Source organism: Ruditapes philippinarum, unplaced genomic scaffold (assembly GCF_026571515.1).
Source record: "Ruditapes philippinarum isolate M1 unplaced genomic scaffold, ASM2657151v2 ctg349_1_1_1_1, whole genome shotgun sequence".
NCBI lineage: Eukaryota > Metazoa > Mollusca > Bivalvia > Venerida > Veneridae > Ruditapes > Ruditapes philippinarum.
This window is the reverse complement of record NW_026861914.1, coordinates 65,649-89,751: the sequence shown is the minus strand read 5'-3', so window position 1 is coordinate 89,751 and position 24,103 is coordinate 65,649. Positions and strand designations below refer to the sequence as shown.

The window sequence follows — 24,103 nt, the reverse complement described above, 5'->3', positions numbered from 1 at the left end:
TGAACACATGAATGTTTATTATTTTGCCCTTTGAGGACTATATGTGTAAGCAAAATTGGGAAATTCATCAATATTAAAGATATATAAAATTGGAAAAATGCGTTCGAACAAAAGATAAGTTGTTAACTTTCAAATTTTTTTTATAACATTAAGGAAAAATGAATTTTTAAACATATTTTACAATATAAAAAATGTGTATTGACTGAAAGCACCACCTGATAAGCTGTCACTAACAATATTTATACAGAAGTGTTAGATAGTAGAATTTCTCATAAAAATAACTGTTTCCCTGATTGGCAAATACATGTACCAAGTAGACAGGGGAAATGACCTAAACCAAAAAATCTAAGAGCGCTTAGAAAAGCTTAAGCTTCAAATTGTTCAAAATGTTTTACATGAAAAAATATGATGATTGGCAAATTAAAACTAACACAGTCTATCAAACTATCACTAACCATGCATAGATACATTTATATAAGGGATATACAATGTTACATTATATATTAAATACATGAGAACTCCATGCAGATTATAGCTTTGATACTGGCAGTTTACATCTATGTACAAAATGCCAACAAAAATAATACAACTTACAATGTAAACATTGTTTAATACATAATCTTTTACAATGTGATAGTGCACAAATCAAGGATTGTAAAAGCAAGAAAAAACTGGTATATTACCAGGAATCCCTACAACCTGTGTAATGGACTTGCCCGGGTTTAAATTTGGATCAATCCATTATCAATTTAAGGTAATACAAATGTAAATATCAAAATATTCCATGAAAAAATTCAGCTGTAATATAGACCTTTTAGTCTGACAGGCATACTGGCTGGCCAGGCTTCAACCTGGTATTCTAAGCAAATTATTATCATGGCTAAGTTCCAGCATTCATAAAATTGGAGAACAAGTTAACAAGTTACTCAAATGGTGTACATGTATTTACCCATACAAATCAACAAAAACAACAAAGCAATCTTTCAGAATTGCTATTAGGATAAATTTTATTTTACTTGTTTTGTTGAGTTTTCAGTCGCACCAACACTGTTAAGACCATAATAATTATTATAATGACTTTCCAGCTACACTGTGGGCCTCAGGAAGACCTTAGGAACAGTACCCCTTCTGCATCTTTTTCAATGCCCCTTCATTACATTTTTTTCCTTTCATGCATGAGACAACACTCTGGAAGAATAAGACCTCCCATAAGCTTGCTGAATAGCTTCTTTACAACTCCCTGACAAGATTCATACCAACAGCAGTGAGGGATAAGTGTTATCAGCAAACTTAACCCCTAAACATAACCACAACTCAACCATGAAGAACCTATTATTTTTTATTTGATAGTGTACTTCAATGATCTCAATTTATTTTTTCTATATTTCTATAAACATCAGAAATAGGTTAACTGGAAAATCCTGATAAGCTTAATCTAGAACTAAATCCAGAAATTTTTCCAGTCCAATCAAAACTATGATGACATTTAATCAATTATACATATTTTTCTTACATTACATAATACAAATTAAAGTTAACACCTTCTTCGCATAATTGTGTAATAATAGTTCTCAATTCTGTTATATTACACCTCATTTCACTTAATTCCAACCACAAAATGATAAATAACCATAGATAAACCTTTCTTTTCTCAATAACCAACATAATACTGCCTGCAGCCCTGTTCTAACAAAGGCATGTTGACCTTTGACTTATAAAAGGTCTCCCTCTGCACAAAATATCAAGATAAATAAAACTTCAACAAAGCTTTTACAATGTTGCAATAGATTATAATTTAAACAAATTGCACCAAATCTTCTATTGAAGAGTTACCTGCCCCTTAACCATAGTCGTTTACACCCCACTCATTCCTTCAGGGGCACCAAACATCACATTACAAAATATTCATTTTGCATAAAAACAACTTCTTTGCATTTCAGACATGCATAAAACTTCCATTATGATCTACCACATATTCTAAAATAATAGTGCATGAATTGCCGTATAAATTAATTCTGTATTCTGGAATTCAGAAAAATGGGGGAACCCTTTAAGCACAATTTTGTTTTCGGTTTGAGTCGAGAAAGAGACTAACAGGTGCAACATCTCTCATAACCCCCTAGCACCGGCGTAAGCAGTATAAAATCTCATACACACAACATAATGAAAAAAAGTTCCGTGCAACTTTTTATAGTTATATGTACCACAAATATGAAACATTTTAAAAGCAAGTTTCTGTTTTAACATTGAAAACAATTCAAATGTTTACTTCACTTGTAAGCAGGTACCCAGTTACATAATGGGAAACTGCTTGAATATAGCCCAGCAGTTCTGCTAAATCAAGGTGCTTGACATAAAACATTGACATAAAACGAAGCTGTCATTTTTGCACCAATTCAATTACCACTACACATTTATAAATCTATATAAATCTTAACAAGTGCATCCGTAAAACAAAACTCTTCAGTACAGACTACTGACACTGTTAGTGAACACAGTAAATTTCGTAAATATCTCAGTGAGGCGCCAACCAAAAAGTAGGCCCTACATAATATATATGAATATAATTATATGAAGTTTCAACCTATGAAATATACATGATTAACAAATTTAACAACCAAAAAAGTTTGCACAATTTTACATCTTACAAAATCATTAAGACTTTATTTAACTTTTTCCCGAAAAGCTAACCCTGTTCTAGCAAAGCCTTGTTTAGACCTTAATTCAACTTTAACCATGCGCATTTTCTGAATTGCCTTGACGGATCAGCGATTTCCAATGTCAAACAGTCCATAAAGAATTGTACCCATATCACAATGAAAGTATGATTTTTTTTTCAGCAGACATCTTCCACATGTCAATATCTTATCAATGTCATAATGAGTCGTGTCATGACATGGGTTTGCGACCAGCATGGATCCAGACCAGCCTGCCCATCTGCGCAGTTTGATCAGGATCTATGCTGTTCACCATCAGTTTTTCTCATGTTATAAGCAAAAAGCATGGATCCTGATCAGACTGCACGGATGCGCAGGCTGGTCTGGATCCATGCTGGTCGCAAACGCACTATGTTGGTTTTGTCATGACGCAGCTCAATTTTATATATTACATGCCTCAATGCCGGTAGCATAGGCTAGTATTTATTGTCTATAAGTATAATAACAGTTAAAGCTTAAGAAATATATATTTTCTATTATGCTTCTTCTTTATATCATACTAATTTTTTCTCCATTTACTCACCACCCTTTTAACACTTACTCAACTGAATATCTTAAATGGACCTGCCTATTTTTCAATCTGGACAAAACCATTTATCATTTTTTAGGGAAAATTTCAAAATATATATTGACTGAATAATAATAGCAAACAGTACAGACCATGATCAGATGGTACTGATGTGCCTAAAGTCATCTCTGTCTGTACTGGAAGCATGGGTACATTCAGTTCTTACCAAGAGTCTTACAGTTTAACCACTAATAATCTTACTATATGAACAAATTTAGAAACCTAATAAGGTTTCTATTTTTAAAGCTTCTATTTTTATCTCTCCCAACTTAAGTTGGTTCTTGCCCTCAAGACAAACCTCCATACATGTCAGTAAAACATAATTCACTTTAGATAAGCAAAAAAAAAATAATCTTCTTAAATACAAAATGTGGAGAATTGTGTGTTTAAATAAATAAACAAAACAACTTTGCCAACATTTTTACTACCCACTCACTCACACTTCACTAGTACTTTAACAAGAGTACTTAATAGTCTTTATAGTTTAACAAAGCAATAATTTAGTTTCGAAATGATTAATTTATCACTTATCTGGAATCTAATTTCTTTAACAATTTATGAACCAAAGAACATGTAACTAAACAAATAGAGGAGAAATAACTGGACCACCATACTTTGGAGGAAACCATTCCCCTTTTGCATAAATTCATCACAATTGGTTCATTTCCGAACAAGGAACATCGCAATGCGATGCAACCAGGTTTTCAGCAAAATATTTCACAGAAGCTTTGTCATGAAGGGGCATTTGTTTTTAATTGAACTTTTAGGAGGAATTATGGCTTTTTAATATTCCTCAAACAAAAATGATTGAGAAATTTTATGTTGTCTATTCGCCTTTTTTTCCCAAATATTTTAGAAAGGTAAACAGTACTTTATTTTTGCTTAATTTTTGCATTTTTGCGTCTCTTGTCATTTTCTTTTGTCAACAATATTGGCGTGTGGTGTTTTGTGCGATATCAAGAAAAGTATGATCACAATTTTAAAAAAATACTTGAATGATGTCTTGGAAGAAACATGGGAATTTAGTGAGCGCCAGGGCACTTGATGACAAAGCTTCTGTGAAAGTTTGGTCAAAATCCATTGAGAAATGTAGGAGAAGTTGCGCACTGTAGAAATTGTTCACTATATATTCTGTATAAGGAAAAAATATACAAAGGGCCATAATTCGGTCAAATATTATCCAATCACAAAACCCGACAATATGTGCCAGGCACTTGATAAGAAAGCTTCTAAGAAAGTTTGGTCAAAATCCGTTGAGAAATGTATGAGGAGTTGAGCACAGAAGAAATTGTTCTCTATATATTCTGTATAAGGAAAAAATATACAAAGGGCCATAATTCGGTCAAATATTATCCAATCACAAAACCCCGACAATATGTGCCAGGCACTTGATAACAAAGCTTCTAAGAAAGTTTGGTCAAAATCCGTTGAGAAATGTAGGAGGAGTTGCGCACAGAAGAAATTGTTCACTATATATTCTATATAAGGAAAAAAAAACAAAGGGCCATAATTAGGTCAAATATATACCAATTGCAAAACCCTGGCAATATGTGACAGGGCACTTGATGACAAAGCTTCTGAGAAAGTTTGGTCAAAATCCGTTGAGAAATGTAGGAGGAGTTGCGCACAGAAGAAATTGTTCACTATATATTTTATATAAGGAAAAAAAACAAAGGGCCATAATTAGGTCAAATATTATCTAATCGCAAAACCCCGACAATATGCGCCAGGGCACTTGATGACAAAGCTTCTGTGAAAGTTTGGTCAAAATCCGTTGAGAAATGTAGGAGGAGTTGCGCACAGAAGAAATTGTTCACTATATATTCTATATAAGGAAAAAAAACAAAGGGCCATAATTAGGTCAAATATATACCAATTGCAAAACCCTGGAAATATGTGACAGGGCACTTGATGACAAAGCTTCTGAGAAAGTTTGGTCAAAATCTGTTGAGAAATGTAGGAGGAGTTGCGCACAGAAGAAATTGTTCACTATATATTTTTATATAAGGAAAAAAAAACAAATGGCCATAATTAGGTCAATATTATCTAATCGCAAAACCCCGACAATATGCGCCAGGGCACTTGATGACAAAGCTTCTGTGAAAGTTTGGTCAAAATCCGTTGAGAAATGTAGGAGGAGTTGCGCACAGAAGAAATTGTTTACGCCCGCCCGCCCGTCCGCCCGCCCGCCCATCCGCCCGCCGACATACCTCAATCTAATAACCAGTTTTTTCCTTCGGAAAACCTGGTTAAAAATAATACATGAATATAACAGTGAATTTGTCAGAATTTCAACTTGACAGTAATTGTTTTTGGTTAACAAAATTTAAGGCATACAACACCTTGTTTAATGGTTAAAAACAAAGCCAGCAAAAATCTCACAACAGTTATGGTTGGTTGCTACACCGGTGTTGACCGAACTTCGAAAACATTAATTAAATTTTAAGAATTTACAATGGATATTAACATTGTTATTTAGAGGACCTAGCATAAAACTTGCGTTACTCTATACACTAAAAGATATAGTTTCCACAGTTTTACAATTTTCCATCAATACTAACAAATAACACAGAATATTATTTTCTATTATAAATACTACAATATTATTATAACAAATTTAGTTAGCACTAACACAGATAAAGTTTGGTGTGTTGTTGTTTCAGCATTGACAATAGTTAAAAATAAATCAGCATCTGATTGGATGATGCATAGTTGTATACTGGTAATTAACCAATCAAAAAAGAGATTATAAATCCAGTCTAGGACCTGAAGTATCTAAATTATAGTTGTATAACCTTTGAACAATTTGTATGAATTAGTTACAAATAAAGATATTAAATTGTTGTCAGAAAAAGAAATATATCTTTACACATTTCAGAAAAAAATATATTATTTTCATGATGTTTTTTTGTTTGTTTATAAATCACTATTATTCACATTATATAGAAGAAAAATTTGCACAAAACATGTGCAAAAAGAGGGTTATTTTTTTTAGTCAATATTTTAACAAGTTCACTGCCAGATTTCATATAAAATGTAACTCCCTATGCAAAAATTAATTTCCAGAAATTCATGTAAAATGTTGTGCCTTTATATAAAAATATGAAAGCTTTCTCCATTTTTTTTTTAAATTTGTGAAATTTTAGATACAGTTTGATGAACAACAATTGACAAACTATATAATTCAAACTTCAATCAAAAGTTAAAATCTAAATTTATTCAAAATTTATCAAAATTCATATTCTTGTGTAAGTCACATTTTTACAACAGTGACATGTCTTACAGTACAAATGTATTATTATTACAATTACAGTATTATTATTTTACTGTTGCTTTTAAGCAAACATGGTAGTGAAAAGAGTTCAAAAGTGCAGCAAATTTCTTCCAACAACACACAAACACGCATTAACACAGCACAGCCATATAAGGTAAAAATACAATCTTAAAATGCTAATATCAACAGTGGTGTATAATATAAACAAAAATCTGTACAATTTTCACACACAAATATATAATATAATGACTATAATAAAAGTATTGCTAAATGCAGCAAAGTTTCTCGTATGGCAAATTGGAAATCACAATGTAATGGCCTATGGCTGTTTTCATGAATAATTAATTAAAAACTACTCAAGTGAAAGCATTGTTATAGTGTAGGGATAAAATGTCAGAAAATGTTACATCAATGTGTCATTCATTAATAGTGATACAATAAGGGATAGGCTGAACATTTTCAACATTTTTCCGAATTTCATATGTCAAATTTACTTTTGCCAGGTAAATCAAATTATAGAATAGACTTAATTGTCTTGTCTTGAATATTGAACAATCCACGATGTTGAATAACAAAAAAGAATACAGTATAGAGTATAGTCAGACTGCTTGAATTCCAGGCTAGTCTGAATATAATGGAAGATGTTATATAATTCTATAACTTGCATTAATCATATGGAGCAAGTAGGATTAGCATAATCCCATTGTAAACAAATTATGGCAAAATGTTAAAAAACAAAATGTCTCATTTTCTTAATAAAACATTGATAGTGGCAATACCAATGAAAACACATTAAGGTCTTTTAATATTTACTATTGGGATGGCCAAAGAGCTTGAGCCACACCTTTATCTTAAGGCCACACCTTCAACTAATTAATATTAATCATAATATTGCTATTCCAAAATTTGCCATACCAGAAACTAGCAAGAGATTTCGTCAGGTCTGAATACATCTAATGTAATTTCAACCCTGGTTTTATGAAAGACAGTTAGTTTGTGCTAAATATGATATCAAGTACAAATTGCTGGAAATCTTTTAAAACAAGGAAAAGAAAAGAAAATATTGAATACACTGGAAGATCATTTTATGTAAATACGGATAATAACCTTACCTACTTTAACATTGTACTTATATACATGTAGAACCTGTTATTAATAGTTTGCTTTGGATTTTTAAGGTATGGTAAAAATGTAAAGGTATCTTAATTTGGCATCTATTATGGCCATACGGTGAATTTCAGCTCTAATGTGCCCCTAAGTGCATATTTCAAGCAAGTATGAGTGGGCACCTGTGTAACTGTAAAACAACCAAGCCAGGGGAACAACTTCCTCGCATGACAGAATCCCTTGTGGGATTTGGTGAGTGGCAAGACTTAGTGATTCAGTGGGATATTAAAATAACCTTGAGAAGTACAAAGTGATTTGGTAGCACTTCTTGTAACCACAAGTCCATGAAGGCCGTCTAATTTGATTATAACTGATTTAACAAAATACAGACTTTTGCGTGGATTAAGTCATTCCTAAAATCTGAAAACCTTAATCCAGTGATAATACCTTTTAATATACTGTAGGATTTATTGAAAAATTATCCATCAAATTCCTTAATGCTTGTATCTATAATAAGGATTAATTTTAACGAAATTTTATTGTCATTATTGAGCATCAATTCTAAATTTCTTCAACTTCCATAATTATACATTAGAATCTACTAATGAATGCTCCACAAAAATATCTAAATTTGAGCCAAAACCAATTAATTAAAGCAAAACATAAGAGAAATTTCATGAAATTGGCAGAATGTTTCAAGTTTTAAAGCATTAATAAAATATAAACCTATCTAAGCAACGCTGTAAATTCCTTCTGGTTTTACCTTTATCAACATGTTTATCAGTAATTTCAATGCTTAAGATTTACACTTTTGTAAAACAAACTTCAGTAAATGTGTCTTCTTATTCTGTTGAATAGTAGAGACTGTCAGGGATTTTTTTGGCTTATTTTATAGCCGTTACTGGGTCATATTCCCAATTGAAAAAAGTATATCTTTTTCCCAATTCACAGGAAAAAATTCCCAATTGAAAGTTACAAAATAAAAATATTGAATAAAAATTCTCAAATCTTTGCAAATAAGGGCTTCTTCACTGTAATAGTGCTTAAACCTTTGAAGATGCCATCATAGACAGTAATTTTTGCATTCAATATGAAAAATTTCAGTACTGCATTTTTCCCCAATTCTTAACAAAACACTGCTGAAATTCCCAATTCCATCGGTATGGGTCGTGTTCCAAAAATCCTGCAACATTACGCTATTTCATCAGTCTACAACAGGACAACCTGATTGATGGGCAAGTGCATTTTGATATCCCCTTAATAAAAGGGGGAAATGAAAAACCTAAAACGTTAAATAACTAATCACTGGATGTATTATTACAAAAAAATATTTTAAATCACATTTTTTATATTTCCAGCAATTTACAGTTGATATCATGTTCGAAATTAGAGTCGAAAGGTATTATCGAAAGTCGAAAGGTTTTTTTTTCGAAAGGTACATAATTATATGTATAAAAAAATTTGTTAACAATAATTAATAAATAAATAAACAATACTTAAATGTCTTAAATGTCTGAGGCAAGAATTGTTTTCTCTATATAATGCTACACTTCATAAATGAAAATAAATTGAAAAAAAAAATAAAAAAAAAATCATCAGTCAAAAGGCCAAGCAAAATAACGTTTAATGTTTTTGGTTTTTTTTGAAACACAAACTTTGTGCAAAAATTAAAATATTATTAACAGTGTATCAAACACTAATTATCCCATGCAATGATGCTATACTAATTTATAATATGGACTAGCGTTACCTTGGATTGGGAACCGTCCATTTTCATTTCAAGGGGTTTGATGTATCGAAGGTTAAAAATTTGATTGACATCCAGTCAAAATGCAGGAATATGCATACATTTAACCTGACCCTAGATGTAGGCTGGTGTCATAGGCAAATTATAACTACTTATTTAACATTCAAACCATATAAACCAAAACATTATTCAACTTGGCCTTTTAAAACTATTAAAAAACAGAAATGCTGGAAAAAAATGTTATTTCAATATAACATGATTAGCTTTCAATAGTAGATCATAATCATATTGATATTCATTAAAAACTATCTACAAAGAATGTTTGTAAATGTTTATAAATCTAATTTCAAAATTAATTGCTTCGCACTACATTTCTTTGATAACAGTGAACATAAAAAAGATATATTGTGAAACATACAATTATACAGTTAAATTTATGGGAACAAAACAGAATCACAGATAGAGGGAGAGAGAGAGAAAGAGAGAGATAAATCATAAGAAACTGGAGTTTACATATTTCAAAACAAAAAAACAAAGTCATGGAAAGTGAGTTTTATACAAAACACAGACTATTAAAACAGTTAAAGGTACTAATCCACACACATTAAATTGATAAATGATTTGTTTCAAGTTAAAGAAGGATAAAAAAGGTGCAAAATCTTTTTTTTATAATAATCTGGTATTTCTGGGATCATGGAACATTTCTAATTATTTTGATTTCATGTAAATGTTTAAACCTTTAGTGCAATTTGATTTTTGCATTTTCAAAAAAAAGTTGAAACCTGCACCATGTGTGGGACAGTAGCTTTAAGGGGTATGTGATATTCATGTATAATACAAAACCCAGCACAATGATTGGTTACATATCTGGCTACATGGGTAATTCTAATAGATAAAATATACAAAATCCAAACGAAATGTACTTCTGAGCAAAATTTACAAAATATGACCTCTCTTGTTGTTTTGTATAACATTTAAATCATGCAATGCTTTGAAAATTAAATCCTTCATGGTGATCAATTGATAGCCAATTTTAAAAAGCATCAGTTTCTAGAAAACAAATAATGAAGAAATGGGAGCATATAAATTCCATTTGAATTACTTACTACGAAATATTACAATTTACATCCTTTAGATATTGCTTTACACAAAATGAAATAAAAAAACGATTTAAAAAAACCCACTATGATTCATGCACAGGTGATACAATGTCATGCATCTTTAAATCACAAAAAATGCCCAAGTTCTCTATATGACTTTGACCATTAATATTAAGTTATCCTGGTTAGGCGCAACAAAAAAATACATGCAAAAGTGTTAAAAATATATTACAACTTCGAATCCTGCTTGAAAAACAAAAATATGGAAACACTAATTACACTTACGTAAAATGACTTACCTTAGAAAGAAAAGGTTCAAATAATTAACCAAATGAACAAAATTATGAAGGAACCTCCCAATGTTTAAAAAAATGTTTAACCAGTATTAATACCTCTTTTCCTTGTTAAAACAATGTTCAAAGTTTAAAAATCCTCGTGGAAGAGCTGGGTTGCTAAAACCTCCCCAGTAACAATCGTCTGGCAGCCTATTGTGAAAGATTTTTTCTTGTTCTCATCTTCTACACCATTTTCCCTTTTTATTTCTGAAACTTCTTTCTTTGGACAATCGCCAAGTACTGATCTATTCATATAGTATTTTTCTGCAACCATTGTGAGATTTGGTGAATCTGAATCATCACTAAGGTCAAGGTCGTCTATATCCCTCATTGCTGACAATTCTTGATGCCGGAAATTCCAAACTGGAACAACACCCGCTCCGCTGGGGGCAGCGTCTGAAAACGAATACTTGATACCACCAACATTTACAGGTGACTGAATGACCCCAGAATCGTTCAACTCCGGTATCATTCTTCTGATTTCCTCATCAATATTAGCATCAGAAATGGGAAGAGGAGTTGTTGGTGTCATTGGTTCTCGGAGTGAATCAAACGATACACTAAGTCGACTTGTTACACGATCGATAAGGTCTTCAATTGATTCATGTTCCTTCCAGACTTTAGTTGCTCGCCAACGGGCACGACTACCTTTAGGAGCTGGTATTGACTCAAAACATACCATTTCTCCAACAGTCAATAGTTTATTTAGATCGTCAATATGTTTTCCAAAAATAGTACGGTCAATGAAAACATGTTCATGTTTACCAAGATCAACGATACCCCACAATTTAGCCACATGATAAACTCTGCCTTTACCTGTTTTACCAGATTTTGCAGCATTAGCGGATGGTCTACTGCCTGTGATTATCACATTCAATCTTGCATTCTTAATAACAGACACTGTCTCATCTTCAGAAATGACAAAGATGTTAGCATGACTCCTCACAAACTTCTCAAGTTCAGGCTTACTCCATCCAATTGTGTTACGCAAACTTTCAGGAGCCTGGCTAAAATGTCCTGTCAATCCATTCAACTTCATGTCACCTTTCTTCTCAATGATTCCTTTCAAGAACATAACAGCTTTGTACTCATTTGCTGTCATTGTTGCAGGCCCAGCTTTGGCACTTAATGGAGTTGGCGTAAGAGGCTGACTTTGTGAGGTAAATGAAGGGGTTCGAGGTATGGATGGTTTTGGAGAATTTGGTGGTATTTCTATTGACTTAGGGCGTCGCTTGGCCTTTGGTGTACGAGGAAGCTGATCACTGCCTGAAAATCTTGGATTAAAATCACCAGCAGAGTAACGAGGATTTGAATTAAAATGAACATTATCCAGCTCTAACGATTCTCCTGCAGGATTTACGGCGCTGTAGTTGATGTTGTCCTTCAACGCCACTAAATCCCCTCTCATATCAAATATAAGGGGGTGCCGTTCAAGCCACTCTTTGAATTGGTTCTGAGGGCCGACACATTCCCTTATTTCCGGCGAGGCTTGAGAAAGATGGCCGGCAAGACTTAACACTGGTAGCCATTTTTCACCTTTGCGGATCATCTTATTACGAAAATACTGTACTGCCTCTGTCTCAACAGAGACATCCGACGTTGTTGATGCCGGACTACTTTCACGAAAATTCTTCCCAAGATTAGCTGTACCATCATTCAGACTGACTAAATTCCCATTCACACAGAACAAAGAAGGAAATTTCAACAAGAATTTTCTCAATCCAGCTTCATTTCCACCACAAGATTGTCTCATTTCAGGTGTGAAACTTTTACTTCCAAACCTCCCTGCCAACTGGCTGATGGTAAGTGGAACTCCGGAGTTCATCAAGATCTCCAAGAAGTACAACATAGCCTTGTGTGATGGGTCATCTGCCATTTTTTCGTCAAAGTGAAAAATTGGCGAACCAAATGGTAGAGGAGGCAAGTCAGTGTAAGAAGGAAGTCCCGGGTATGCTGGAGAATATGTTCCTCCTGGAAATAAAAGAAAGACTTTATTAAGTAAATTGTTTATACATAATATGATAAATAGACAGATCTCCTCTATTTCAGTGCCTGTAAGAAAAAACTGGAGCATAATATGAATTAAAATCTTTAATTTCTAATTTCACAATTGGGAAAAAAAACAATGCTACATGATGTACATGTAGTTAGATGATCTAGGCACTAGCCAGACTTTCAGGGAATACCTAAACTTGAACTGAAAATTTAGGGAGAAGTGACTTAAATTTAGACACTAAAGACATTTTATCAATGCATGAGGATACCGATAATAATCATTGTTTGTAAGTAAATACATGTAAGTCACACCGACAACGTATAAACCATATGGTGCCTTTTAAGCTTTACATGTGGAGCAAGAACCCCAGGTGACCCTTTATGCATTATTTCAAGAATGAGCAGACACCTGAATAGAACCACCAACCTTCTGAAAGCTAACTGACTAAACAGGAAAGCTTAATTCCCTAATATGATTCAAACCCACAGCACTCATCAGTAAGAGGCAAGTCAGTTATGCAGTTATAACTTGCATCAAAAACAAGAAAATTTTGGGTAAACACAAATGCTTCTGGCCCATATTCTTGTCAGTAACAAATTTTCCGAAAAAAGGTTTACCCATTCACTCCGTTATGGACAGAAAAAAATGCCAAAAATAATCGTAAACACAGTTATAAAAAAATAACAGTTAAACTTGATAGAGTTGTGACCTTTTGTTTTTGAGAAAAATATAAGTTCCCATGTAAATGCTATTTGATGAAGTTGAAAAACATTTTCAACTTACCAATAATAATTTATCAAACATATACAAATGCAAAACCTTGACCTTGAAACCAGTGAGCTCAAACTTAAAGGGCCACCTGATATATTCCCATTCTAAATATTTAACATTGGTAAACAAGAAATGTGTCTATAGCAACCCCCACTATCAACTGTCTACAGCAAAGTAATAATAATTGAAAAAATATTTATGAAAATTTAAAAAGAAAGAAATCCATATGATTCAAACCTACAACCTTCAATTTAACCCTTTACCTCATATATACGCGAAACAACGCACTTTCAACCCCCCTTTTTTAGGCCTCAAATAGTGAAAAAATGTCCTATTTGGGCCCCAAACACATGTTTTCGTTTGAGAAATGTTGCTGAAAAAATATGAGCACTTTTTTGGCGCCGCCGCCCCCCATCCAAAAGATACATCAGGGGGTTGCCAGAAGGGGGATGTGCCCCTTCTGTTAGGGGGGTTTGAAGGGGGGCGGAGTCCCCCTCATCGCCAAGAAAAATTTGGACTTGTGAGAGGCTAAAAATGACCCCAGGTCGATCATAATGTAACGTGTAACCAACGCTGAAAAGCCTTTGACTCTATCTCAATCCCTTGAGAAGTTGCAGCACTTTGAAATAAATTTTGATGGAGAAAATCGAGGCAAAATAGTGATTTTTGGCAATTTTGAGATGTCCCCTCATTGCCATGGTAACAGGAAATTTAAGACTGAGCATGTCGTTACAAAGGCAATGGTCCAGTCAATATTTGTGCCAAGTTTGATTAGTATTGAAGCATTTTTCATAGTTTCATAGCAGTTTGAACTTGTAACAGGAGGATATTCAGTGAAAACGGCCATTTTTCACAATATGCTCATGGGGGAAAGGGTTAATAAAAAAAATTATAAATGTTACAAAACAACAATTTTTCACCAAAATTAGGTGAAAGACCACATGTTAACATGGAAAAACTAGTTTTTAGGTGATTCTAAAATTTTTCATTATTTTTTGTTAACCCTTTACCTCATATATACGCGAAACAACGCATTTTCGACCCCCCCCCCCCTTTTTTAGTCCTCAAATAGTGAAAAAATGTCCTATTTGGGCCCCAAACACATGTTTTCGTTTGAGAAATGTTGCTGAAAAAAATGAGCACTTTTTCCGTGCCGCCCCCATCCAAAAGATACATCAGGGGGTTGCCAGAAGGGGGATGTGCCCCTTCTGTTGGGGGGGTTTGAAGGGGGGGGGGCGGAGTCCCCCTCATCGCCAAGAAAATTTTGGACTTGTGAGAGGCTAAAAATGACCCCAGGTTGATCATAATGTAACGTGGTCCAGTCAACATTTGTGCCAAGTTTGATTAGTATTGAAGCATTTTTCATACTTTCATACCAGTTTGAACTTGTAACAGGAGGATTTTCAGTGAAAACAGCCATTTTTCACAATATTCTCATGGGGGAAAGGGTTAACACTTTAAGTGCTACACATTGTCACTGAGGCTAGTAAGTCAAGTGATACGCTGATACATTTACCGTTGAATCATATATTAAAGTCTGTATAGTTTCAGATATAATTACTGGCAAAGGTCATTGAATATTCAAATGTCTCAGGTCAATATTGCCAAACAATACCAAATATGAAAGTCAGTCAATTAATAAAGGCTGTATGTGCAAGAGCGTAAAAATCTATTTTTAGCACTGGTGTCCTTGACGAGTGTAGGACAAAAGCCCTCCCGGACAAAAGCCCTCCCGTCCAAAAATGACAAGGCGGACAGAAGCCCTCCCGTGAAATTGACAGGGCGGACAAAAGCCCTCCTGTAAAAACAGACAGGGCAGACAAAAGCCCTCCCGTAAAAATGACTGGGCGGACAAAAGCCCTCCCGTGAAAATGACAGGGCGGACAAAAGCCCTCCCGCAGCAAATACATATATGTACATTGAATAGTTTGTACTTTCATTTCAATGCACTCAACATATTAAAATTGTAATCATGAATATTTTTGTTTTCCATTGGCATAAGCGTGTTTGTATGAGCTTGAGCACATTCCTGACAGGCATCTGAATAATAAGTGCTAAAATCTGTAAGTGCATATTTATTCACGTAAAAATGAAGGATTACTCATATGTGAAATTAAGATTGATAGAGAAATAAATGATGAAAAGAAGTTTAAATTAACTAAAATTAAAAGTCCAAGACATCTATAATGTGCCTTGTAATGAGTCAATTACTTTTAAAAGTGACTTTGTTTAAACGATCGACATTCGTGTGAAAATGTTACCTCGTTAGATATTTCTGAAAGGTATATTCTGGATGAAAGGTGGCTCTAGCTCATAAATATACTTAGACCAATAGAAAACAACAAGAAATATTTATGTTTTAAATTTAATATGTTAAGTGCATTTAAAAAAAACAGGTATGTAGCATACATATATATTTTGTTACGTGAGGGATTTTGTCCGCCTTGTTAATTTCACAGGAGGGCTTTTGTCAGCCCAGTCATTTTCACGGGAGGGCTTTTGTCAGCCTTGTCATTTTTCTCCGGGAGGGCTTTTGTCCGCCCTGTCATTTTTGGACGGGAGGGCTTTTGTCCGCCCTGTCATTTTTGGACGGGAGGGCTTTTGTCCGTTTCCCGTCCTTGACCCAACTGACCCCTAACTGCTGACTCCTACATTGATAGTACCAAATTAGCTCCATGGTGAACACAACTTAAAGCTCTTATATAATATCAATACCAAACTGATGTTTACAGTATACTAACTATTTCAGAAGCTACAATTATTTTAAAACACTGCACTGTCTATTTTTAAAATTATGAAATCTGTGCAGTATGGAAAAAGATTTTAACTTGAACTAAGTGTCTGGTTGATGGTCCCTGACCAGTACTCATAACTATAATAATATCAGTTTTTCTTTGAATGTTTGCTTGCATACATGATTAAGAACTACACTACTTAGAGGCTTCTGTCACTTTGCTGTTTTAGTCTGTTAGTCTGAAATCTGGAAAGCGCCTTTTTTCAGACCTACAACTAACAAAAGAACATTTCGTTCTTAAAAGAATTGATGAGAATTTAAAATGTAAAGAATCATGTTTTCTATTTCCAACAAACTATCACTATATCAAATAGTGCTGTACAACTTCAATTTTGACAAATTATCGTCACAAATAATTTTGAGACGACCCCTCCTTTGATAAACACATGCACCCGGTTTCATTTTGCTTCAAGAAAGGTCGATACATAAACAACTTGAAGCCTTACATATTTTAACTTTACTCATACATTGTTTATTATCAATACTACCTCGAAATTCCTTATTTCTTTCAAATCTCTGATAAATTCCTCACATGCAAGTCGCCATCTTGGGAAGAAGGTTGTATTTGAAAATAGAAATGTTCAGTAAACGAATTCTTTTCGAAGGATCATAAAAAAATTATTTTGCTTATTAATATTTTTCTTTATTTACATATAATGGAGAAGCGTATCTATGTTACAAGCCAATGGATAGAATTATAACTTTATTTATAGTTAATTTGGTCAAATCAGCAGTACGCATAGATTATAAAATTATAGTAAATTTTTTTATTGGGACATTATGTCCCAGACTGTACTGTAGACATCAAAGCAATTGTCTTGTAACAACATAAATAAAGTTGATGTTAAATGCTGAAATATACAGATAACTCAGATAAAAAACAAGTAGTTTAATACTTTATAACGTCTTAAAAAAAGACGTATATAGACATATGCAATGACATATAATTAAAGGGACGTGAATGCTGGTTAGTATGGTCATAATAAATTCTATAGTTATCTCCCTTATATGCTAGCATTACCATCATCATAACAATAATTATTATTTCATTATTGTTATTATTATAATTATTACTAATACGAGATCAATGTAACTTATGATTTTAATCATAGATTTATAAAAGGACTTGTATAAATGGATTTTTTTCTTCGTTTATGTAGAACTGCGTAGGTGAGTTCGAGCACAGTACTGGCCTATGTGAACTTGAACACCTACGCGAAACGTGCGTTCTTTATCTATAAGACCTCATTGAAACGAATGTAGGTCAGATATGCATCGATATATCTTAACACGGCACTATTTATATCTAAAGATAAGACCAGATAAGTGGGAGTAATCAACATTAAAAAAAAAAATGAAGAACAATACTATCATAAATATATTTTTTTCAAGAGTAATATTTTTTAACAAAAAAACATTATCTAAACTGAAGCATATTTTCATCAAAGTTATAGGCCTACCAACTATTTTAGAGCAACTGTACTTTCAAAATGGAAGTGATTGTTCCTGGAGATCTGCCGTTTTCTTTTAAACATTAAAGTGAATTGGTCTATAATGGAAGGTTTGTGATACCATTAATAATTATGTTGATAGTATTTAGCATCATACACGACAATAAACCACATGGATGTTGTTTGTATGTGTGAGATACATCTGTTTTTTATCAATATTTCAAACACTTATGGAAATGTGCCCATTGTAGACCAATTCACTTTAACCTATAAGCCATTTATAGTTAAAGGCTTTTTTGTAAAGATTATATGTGTATAAAGCTACAAGTTTGCACATGTTGAAGTGAATTTCATCTCATTATTGCATGTTGCTTTTTTATTATCAATCACCGGAATACATTACATAATTATACATTATTCACGGGTACACTACAGGCTGAAAGTTGCATTTTTTACATGTACCAGTTGCAAGTAAACATTTTAAAGCAAAGTAATATACTTACCTTGGATGTAATTTTTGGGTGGCGGGAACTTAAAAACATTATCATCATCGCTGTCCACATTTTGATCATAAACATCTTCGTCATCATCTTCATTTGGCTTGATAATAAAAGGATTAGGTGAAATGTTAATGTTCTTGTACAGTTCATACATGGGAATATTCTTAACTGCGCTCCACGAGGTAGACATTCTGACATTTAGAAATCAAACTCAACCAAGTACAATCCTACTAAAACATTTCATGAAGTCCGTATGTAAAATCCGAAATTTGTCTACAACAACTTAAAGAAAACATTTTCGCGATTTTAAATGCTATACAGTGGAGAAAGGAATCATAAAAACAACGTAAGATGCGTAAATAGCGTTTGTTCGAAGTGACCGACTCCCTTTTTTGATAGCCTTATCTTAATCTTGAACTAGAGACACGATAAAAGAAAGGGCATATTAACTGCACAAAATAGGGTCATTATTATCAAGTTAAAACAAAGGAATTGTCGCGCGACCTTTCGTGTATTACCGTTGTCTTATCTAACGCACTTTGGAGACTTCATGACCTTTTATAGATTATTAAACCATGTGAACTATTTTTGTTTAAATTTCCAATTTCTAACTTTGTAAACATTTCCTTCTTTCATCAAACAGGTCTTACGGTACAGAAAAAGTGCAAGTTACTCGTTGATAACCTATATATTATTTTCATTTTCTATTATTTCGTACTCAATAAGGAAGCACCCCCCCCCCCCCCAAAAAAAAAAAAAAAAAAAAAAAAAAAAAAAAAAAAATAAATAAAAAAAATCAAAACAAAACACAAACGTCGGATTGAAAAAAAAATCATAACGTTTTAGAGAAAATTAAATACACATAACATTATGGATTCAGTGATTTTCTCGTTATATATTTGTCTGATACAGGTATTTAATATTCTTTAATTCTTCCGTCGAGACATTTGAAGACTAGCGCAGAAAAAGACATGCCTATCGAACTGATGTTGAGCCCGGTCCGTCTGAAAAGAGCATTTGGTTTAAATAAAGATGATAACAATAAAACTAACTTTCTTAACAGTAGGAAAGAATATTCAAAAGTGAAAAGGAATGCTAAGCGATCTTTAAATCTAAAAGAAAGGTCTAAACTCTGTAATATGAGTAAAAGCAGTCCACGTAAGTTTTGGAAACATATAAAAAAGTTCAATAAATATAATAAAGTAAATTCTAATGATGTGAGTTCTTTGGACTTTTTAGAACATTTTAAAAATATTTCAAATACAGCTCATTGTGAGTTTATGCCTGAAAATATAAATTCTGATCAAAGTAACGAAATAAATATTGAATTGTTAGACAGCCCTTTTACAGCTGAAGAAATATCAAAAACTATTTCTTCACTGAATAGGTATAAAAGTTGTGATATAAATAATAATGTTGCGGATTTTTTCATTGACTCTAACAACTTTATTGTGCCATATCTTGTTATTATATTTAATAAAATATTTGACTCCGGCTTATACCCGGAGTCGAGGTGTAAGGGTATTATAATACCAATACATAAAAAGGGGGGGGGGGGGGGTACTAGTAATCCGTCAAATTATAGGGGAATAACACTTGTAAACGTAATTGGTAAAATCTTTTCATTGCTGTTAAGAAATAGGTTGAATAAATGGTGTGAACAATGTGATGTATTTAATGGATCACAATTTGGTTTTAGAGATAAGCATTTCGACAACTGATTGTATATTCATTTTACATTCGATTATTCAAAAGGTTTTATCTAATAAGTCTAATATATTGTGCTTTTATCGATTATGAAAAAGCTTTTGATACTGTGATTCGGGATGCATTATGGGTTAAACTTTTAAAAACGGGTATAAGTTGTAAAATGATTAATATTATTAGGTCAATATATACGAATGTTAAATCATGTGTTAGATTGTCCCGAAACATGAAACTATCAGAATTTTTTGACGTCACTGTGGGCTTAAAGCAAGGGGAACCACTCTCCCCATTACTTTTTTATTTTGTTCATTAAATGATATAAAATGAAAGTCTTGATTTTAACCTGTTAACTGAAAAAGATTTAGATATGTGGAGTAATGTACATGTTACTTTTTGCTGATGATATATAGCTCTTTTTACCACTAGTCCTGATAGTCTTCAAGCACAACTAAACATGGTTCAAAATTATTCTACAAAATGGGTCTTAAGATTAAGTTTTAAAAAGACAAAAATTTGTATTTTTGAGAAAAGAAAACACCGTGTAATTATGTTTGGACAATAAATGATGAAATTGTAGAAGTTGTTTGATAATTTTACTTATCTTTGGTGTAAATTTTACTTATACAGGTAATTGAAACTTCTGTTAAAAAACTTTATCAGATCAAGCTCTTCAAGGCTTATAATTCACTATTACAATTGTTTTATAGAGTGAACTTAGATATAAAACTAAACTAGCTTTTTTGATTCTATGGTTGTACCAATAATTTTGTATTGCTCTGATGTATGGGGAATTTATGATTTTAAAGGAGTAGATAAAACTTCATATTCAAATTTTGTAAAATTGTTTTAGGTGTGAAACAACAAACTCCAAATGCTGCGGTTTTTGGCGAGCTAGGAAGGTACCCTCTCTCTGTTATTAGTAAAGAGAGATCATTACAATACTGGCTAAAAATAATGAATAATCAAATTCACCAATGTATAAATTATATATTGAACAATGTAACACAAATAACAATAAATTCATGGGCATTCTAAGATTAAAACATTAGTAGATGATTTAGGATGTAGTTATATTTATTTAACTTCCTGGGTCAATTACAACTTTGCACCTATTTTTAAAGCAGAGTTACGAGATCAATATGTACAAAAATGGAATGAATGTATAGAAGACATGTCCAAATTTGAATATTATAGAATGTATAAAACAATGTTTTGGTTTGAAAAAAATATTTGGAATGTATTAATATAGATAAATTTAGAAAATGCATGACAGGCTTTAGATTAAGTTCTCATAGTTTAGAAATTGAGGTTGGTAGATATCAAGGTATGCATAATAGAAATGAACGAATCTGTAAAGCTTGTAATACAAATTTAGTTGAATCGGAATATCACTTTTTGTTAACGTGCCCTATATATATTCTGAAATAAGAACAAAATATTTAGGTAATTGTTCATGGCCTAGTAGGCAAACATTTTCAAACATTATGTCCTGTAAGAGTAAAAATAAGTTATATAAAACTGCCAAATATTTGTATGAAGCATTTCAAATAAGGAAAAGATTTGTCGATGTAGAAGCTGCTTCTTAATTAGCATTATATAAATACACTTCACTATACTGTATATTTGTGACAATTTGTGTAGGTTATATGTATATTTATTATGTACTAGCACTGTATTATGTACTGTTTTATATGTTTATGTTGTCTTGGCCATATTCTTCACTTTGCAAATGTTAAATTGGCCAAAGGCATATTATTATGCCGATTTGCTGAATAAACTGAACTGTATTTACATACTTTACAAGGTTCGTTCTTTTATATATGTTTTGATATTGGCCCTGTTATTTGTCCGAGGGCAGTCGTATTTATTGTATTCTGTTTTGTATTAATGTAATCTCTATGTTACATGTACATGTTTCAAGCAATAAAATATGATTAAATCAAAAGGGCAGTCGTATTGGCCCAAGGCCGAAGGCCGAGGGCCAATGTACGACTCACCCGAGGACAAATAACAGGGCCAATATTAAATCACTTATTTATTGACAATTTTATTAAATAACTACATGTACTTATAATATTTCACATTTAATCCTCGGATATTTCTTCTTATTTTAATTCTAACATATTTTAATTATATCAAAGAACAACTGTAAAAATAACTACATTTTATCAAATCATGACATGAATGTTTAGAAACTGAGAATATTTTGATTCATTTATGCAACCTGTCGACGTCTACACATAGACCGAGTTAAGACAAAATGGCTGTCATTTCCCTTTTTTCTTCTTCAGAAATCTATATCATTTTTTGGCCCTTATTTGTCAGCCAATCAAATTAATTCAAATGCGGGCTTTATATCTATATCACTTTTCGGCCCGGAGCCGAAAAAGCGATATAGATATTGGCACCGATTTAAGGCAGCCTGGCTATCGTGTTATGGAACGTGGCAGGTGCTTTTTTTATAGGACTAATAACGTATAGTTATTTAATAAATTTATTTTTTTATTTTGTACTCTGGTAATGAACTCTATATATACTCTGGCAATGAACTCTATATATGGATACTACAACACAAATTTCCACAAATCGAATCGTGACAATTTCGCTACTTGGTCAAATGTAAACGAAAATATAAGAACATTATATAATGTTATTATATAGAACTCTAAAGGTACACCAGTGTGAGAGACAAAATGAGGGCAAAATACTTTTTACTACCGATATCCTCTTTAAAACCATGTTAATAAATCTTCATAAAAAACAACAAGTTATCTATCAAACGTTTTTAAAACTTTTGTATAATTTATGAGGTATCCACACATTTTTATTATACTCGTAAAAATTTCAAATATATGATGTTAGTATTTAAGGTTTTGATATTTGGAGCAAAAGATGACTTAAAATCATATAATTCATCAAAGTTATTTTATTTATTACCGAATTATGATAAAAATCAATCATGATTGACTCACGATTATATTTTTACCCAGCATTTCTATCACTAAAACAATAATTCATAATATAATTAGAAATAAAATACATCCTTTTATGTCAGATTTCATAGAATTAAATTTGAGCCGCGTCATGACAAAACCAACACAGTGGGTTTGCGACCAGCATGGATCCAGACCAGACTGCGCATCCGCGCAGTCTTGTTAGGATCCATGCTGTTCGCTATCAGATTCTCTACTTGTAATAGGGTGCGCAGGCTGGTCTGGATCAATGCTGGTCGCAAACGCACTATGTTGGTTTTGTCGTGACGCGGCTCATTTAAATGTAACAGGTATGCAACGATTCGCCTTACCCTTGATCCGATGTTCGATTATTTGTTAACAAATCGATTTTTTTTATTAGTTTTTTCTCAGACTTGATCAAAATTCTAAGACGTATGTTTTATACTATAGATATCATTCGACAACGAAAATCGAATCAAAATATGGCCATGACGGATCGCAATTCAGCATATAATCGTTGCACTCCTAAAATTATGTAGCAAAAATTATTGTTAAAATATAACCAAACTATGACACGGTCCATTTAATAAAGTTATGAATATGACAGAAAATAAATGTAACACATGTTGCCATAGTTACATAAACTATTCCAGCAATGATAGCATCATATAATATGTACCGTCTACAAAAATCAGCATTGTAAAATATGGAGAAGACAGTTATTTCAACAGAACATGTATCGTAAATGTTACAGTGCTGGGAAATGAAATGTTACAATACTAGTTAATGTTATCACTTTAGTAAAATTTATGTTACAGTACTAAAAATGTTACATTACTAGTAAATGTTACAGTACTAGAAAATGTTACATTACATGTAAATGTTACCATTATAGTAAATGTTACAGTAGCTGTTAACTAATGTAAAATATGTTACAACATATGTCAATATCACTATTACTAGTGAATATTACAAATCATATAAATGTTACAGCGCTGGTGAATGTTAAAATATAAAAGTAAATATTAGACCTTAAAGTAAATGTTACAACACGCGTAAATGATGCAGAAATAGTAAAAGTT

General features: G+C 32.4%; 1 protein-coding gene across 2 annotated transcripts; it reads right to left on the bottom strand.

The window, feature by feature from the left end:
- Nucleotides 1–8,002: 8,002 nt before the first annotated feature.
- On the bottom strand, nucleotides 8,003–18,754 carry LOC132717345 (uncharacterized). 2 transcript variants are annotated; one of them, XM_060700784.1, is made up of 2 exons: nucleotides 18,364–18,754; nucleotides 8,003–12,819 (listed from the first exon to the last, which is right to left on the bottom strand). In XM_060700784.1, the coding sequence occupies exons 1-2, from the start codon at nucleotides 18,548–18,550 to the stop codon at nucleotides 10,937–10,939; spliced, it is 2,070 nt and encodes a 689-aa protein (XP_060556767.1). In that variant the 5' UTR covers nucleotides 18,551–18,754; the 3' UTR covers nucleotides 8,003–10,936. The 2 variants fall into 2 exon arrangements, with proteins under 2 accessions (XP_060556767.1, XP_060556769.1); XM_060700786.1 differs by lacking the exon at nucleotides 18,364–18,754 and adding an exon at nucleotides 16,898–17,013.
- Between the last annotated feature and the right edge of the window lie 5,349 nt (nucleotides 18,755–24,103).

Coding starts and splice junctions, on each gene's coding strand:
- LOC132717345 (XM_060700784.1), bottom strand. CDS start 18,550: ATGTCTACCTCGTGGAGCGCAGTTAAGAATATTCCCATGTATGAACTG. Junction 12,820..18,363: donor ACCCAAAAATTACATCCAAG/GTAAGTATATTA, acceptor TTTTATTTCCAG/GAGGAACATATTCTCCAGCA.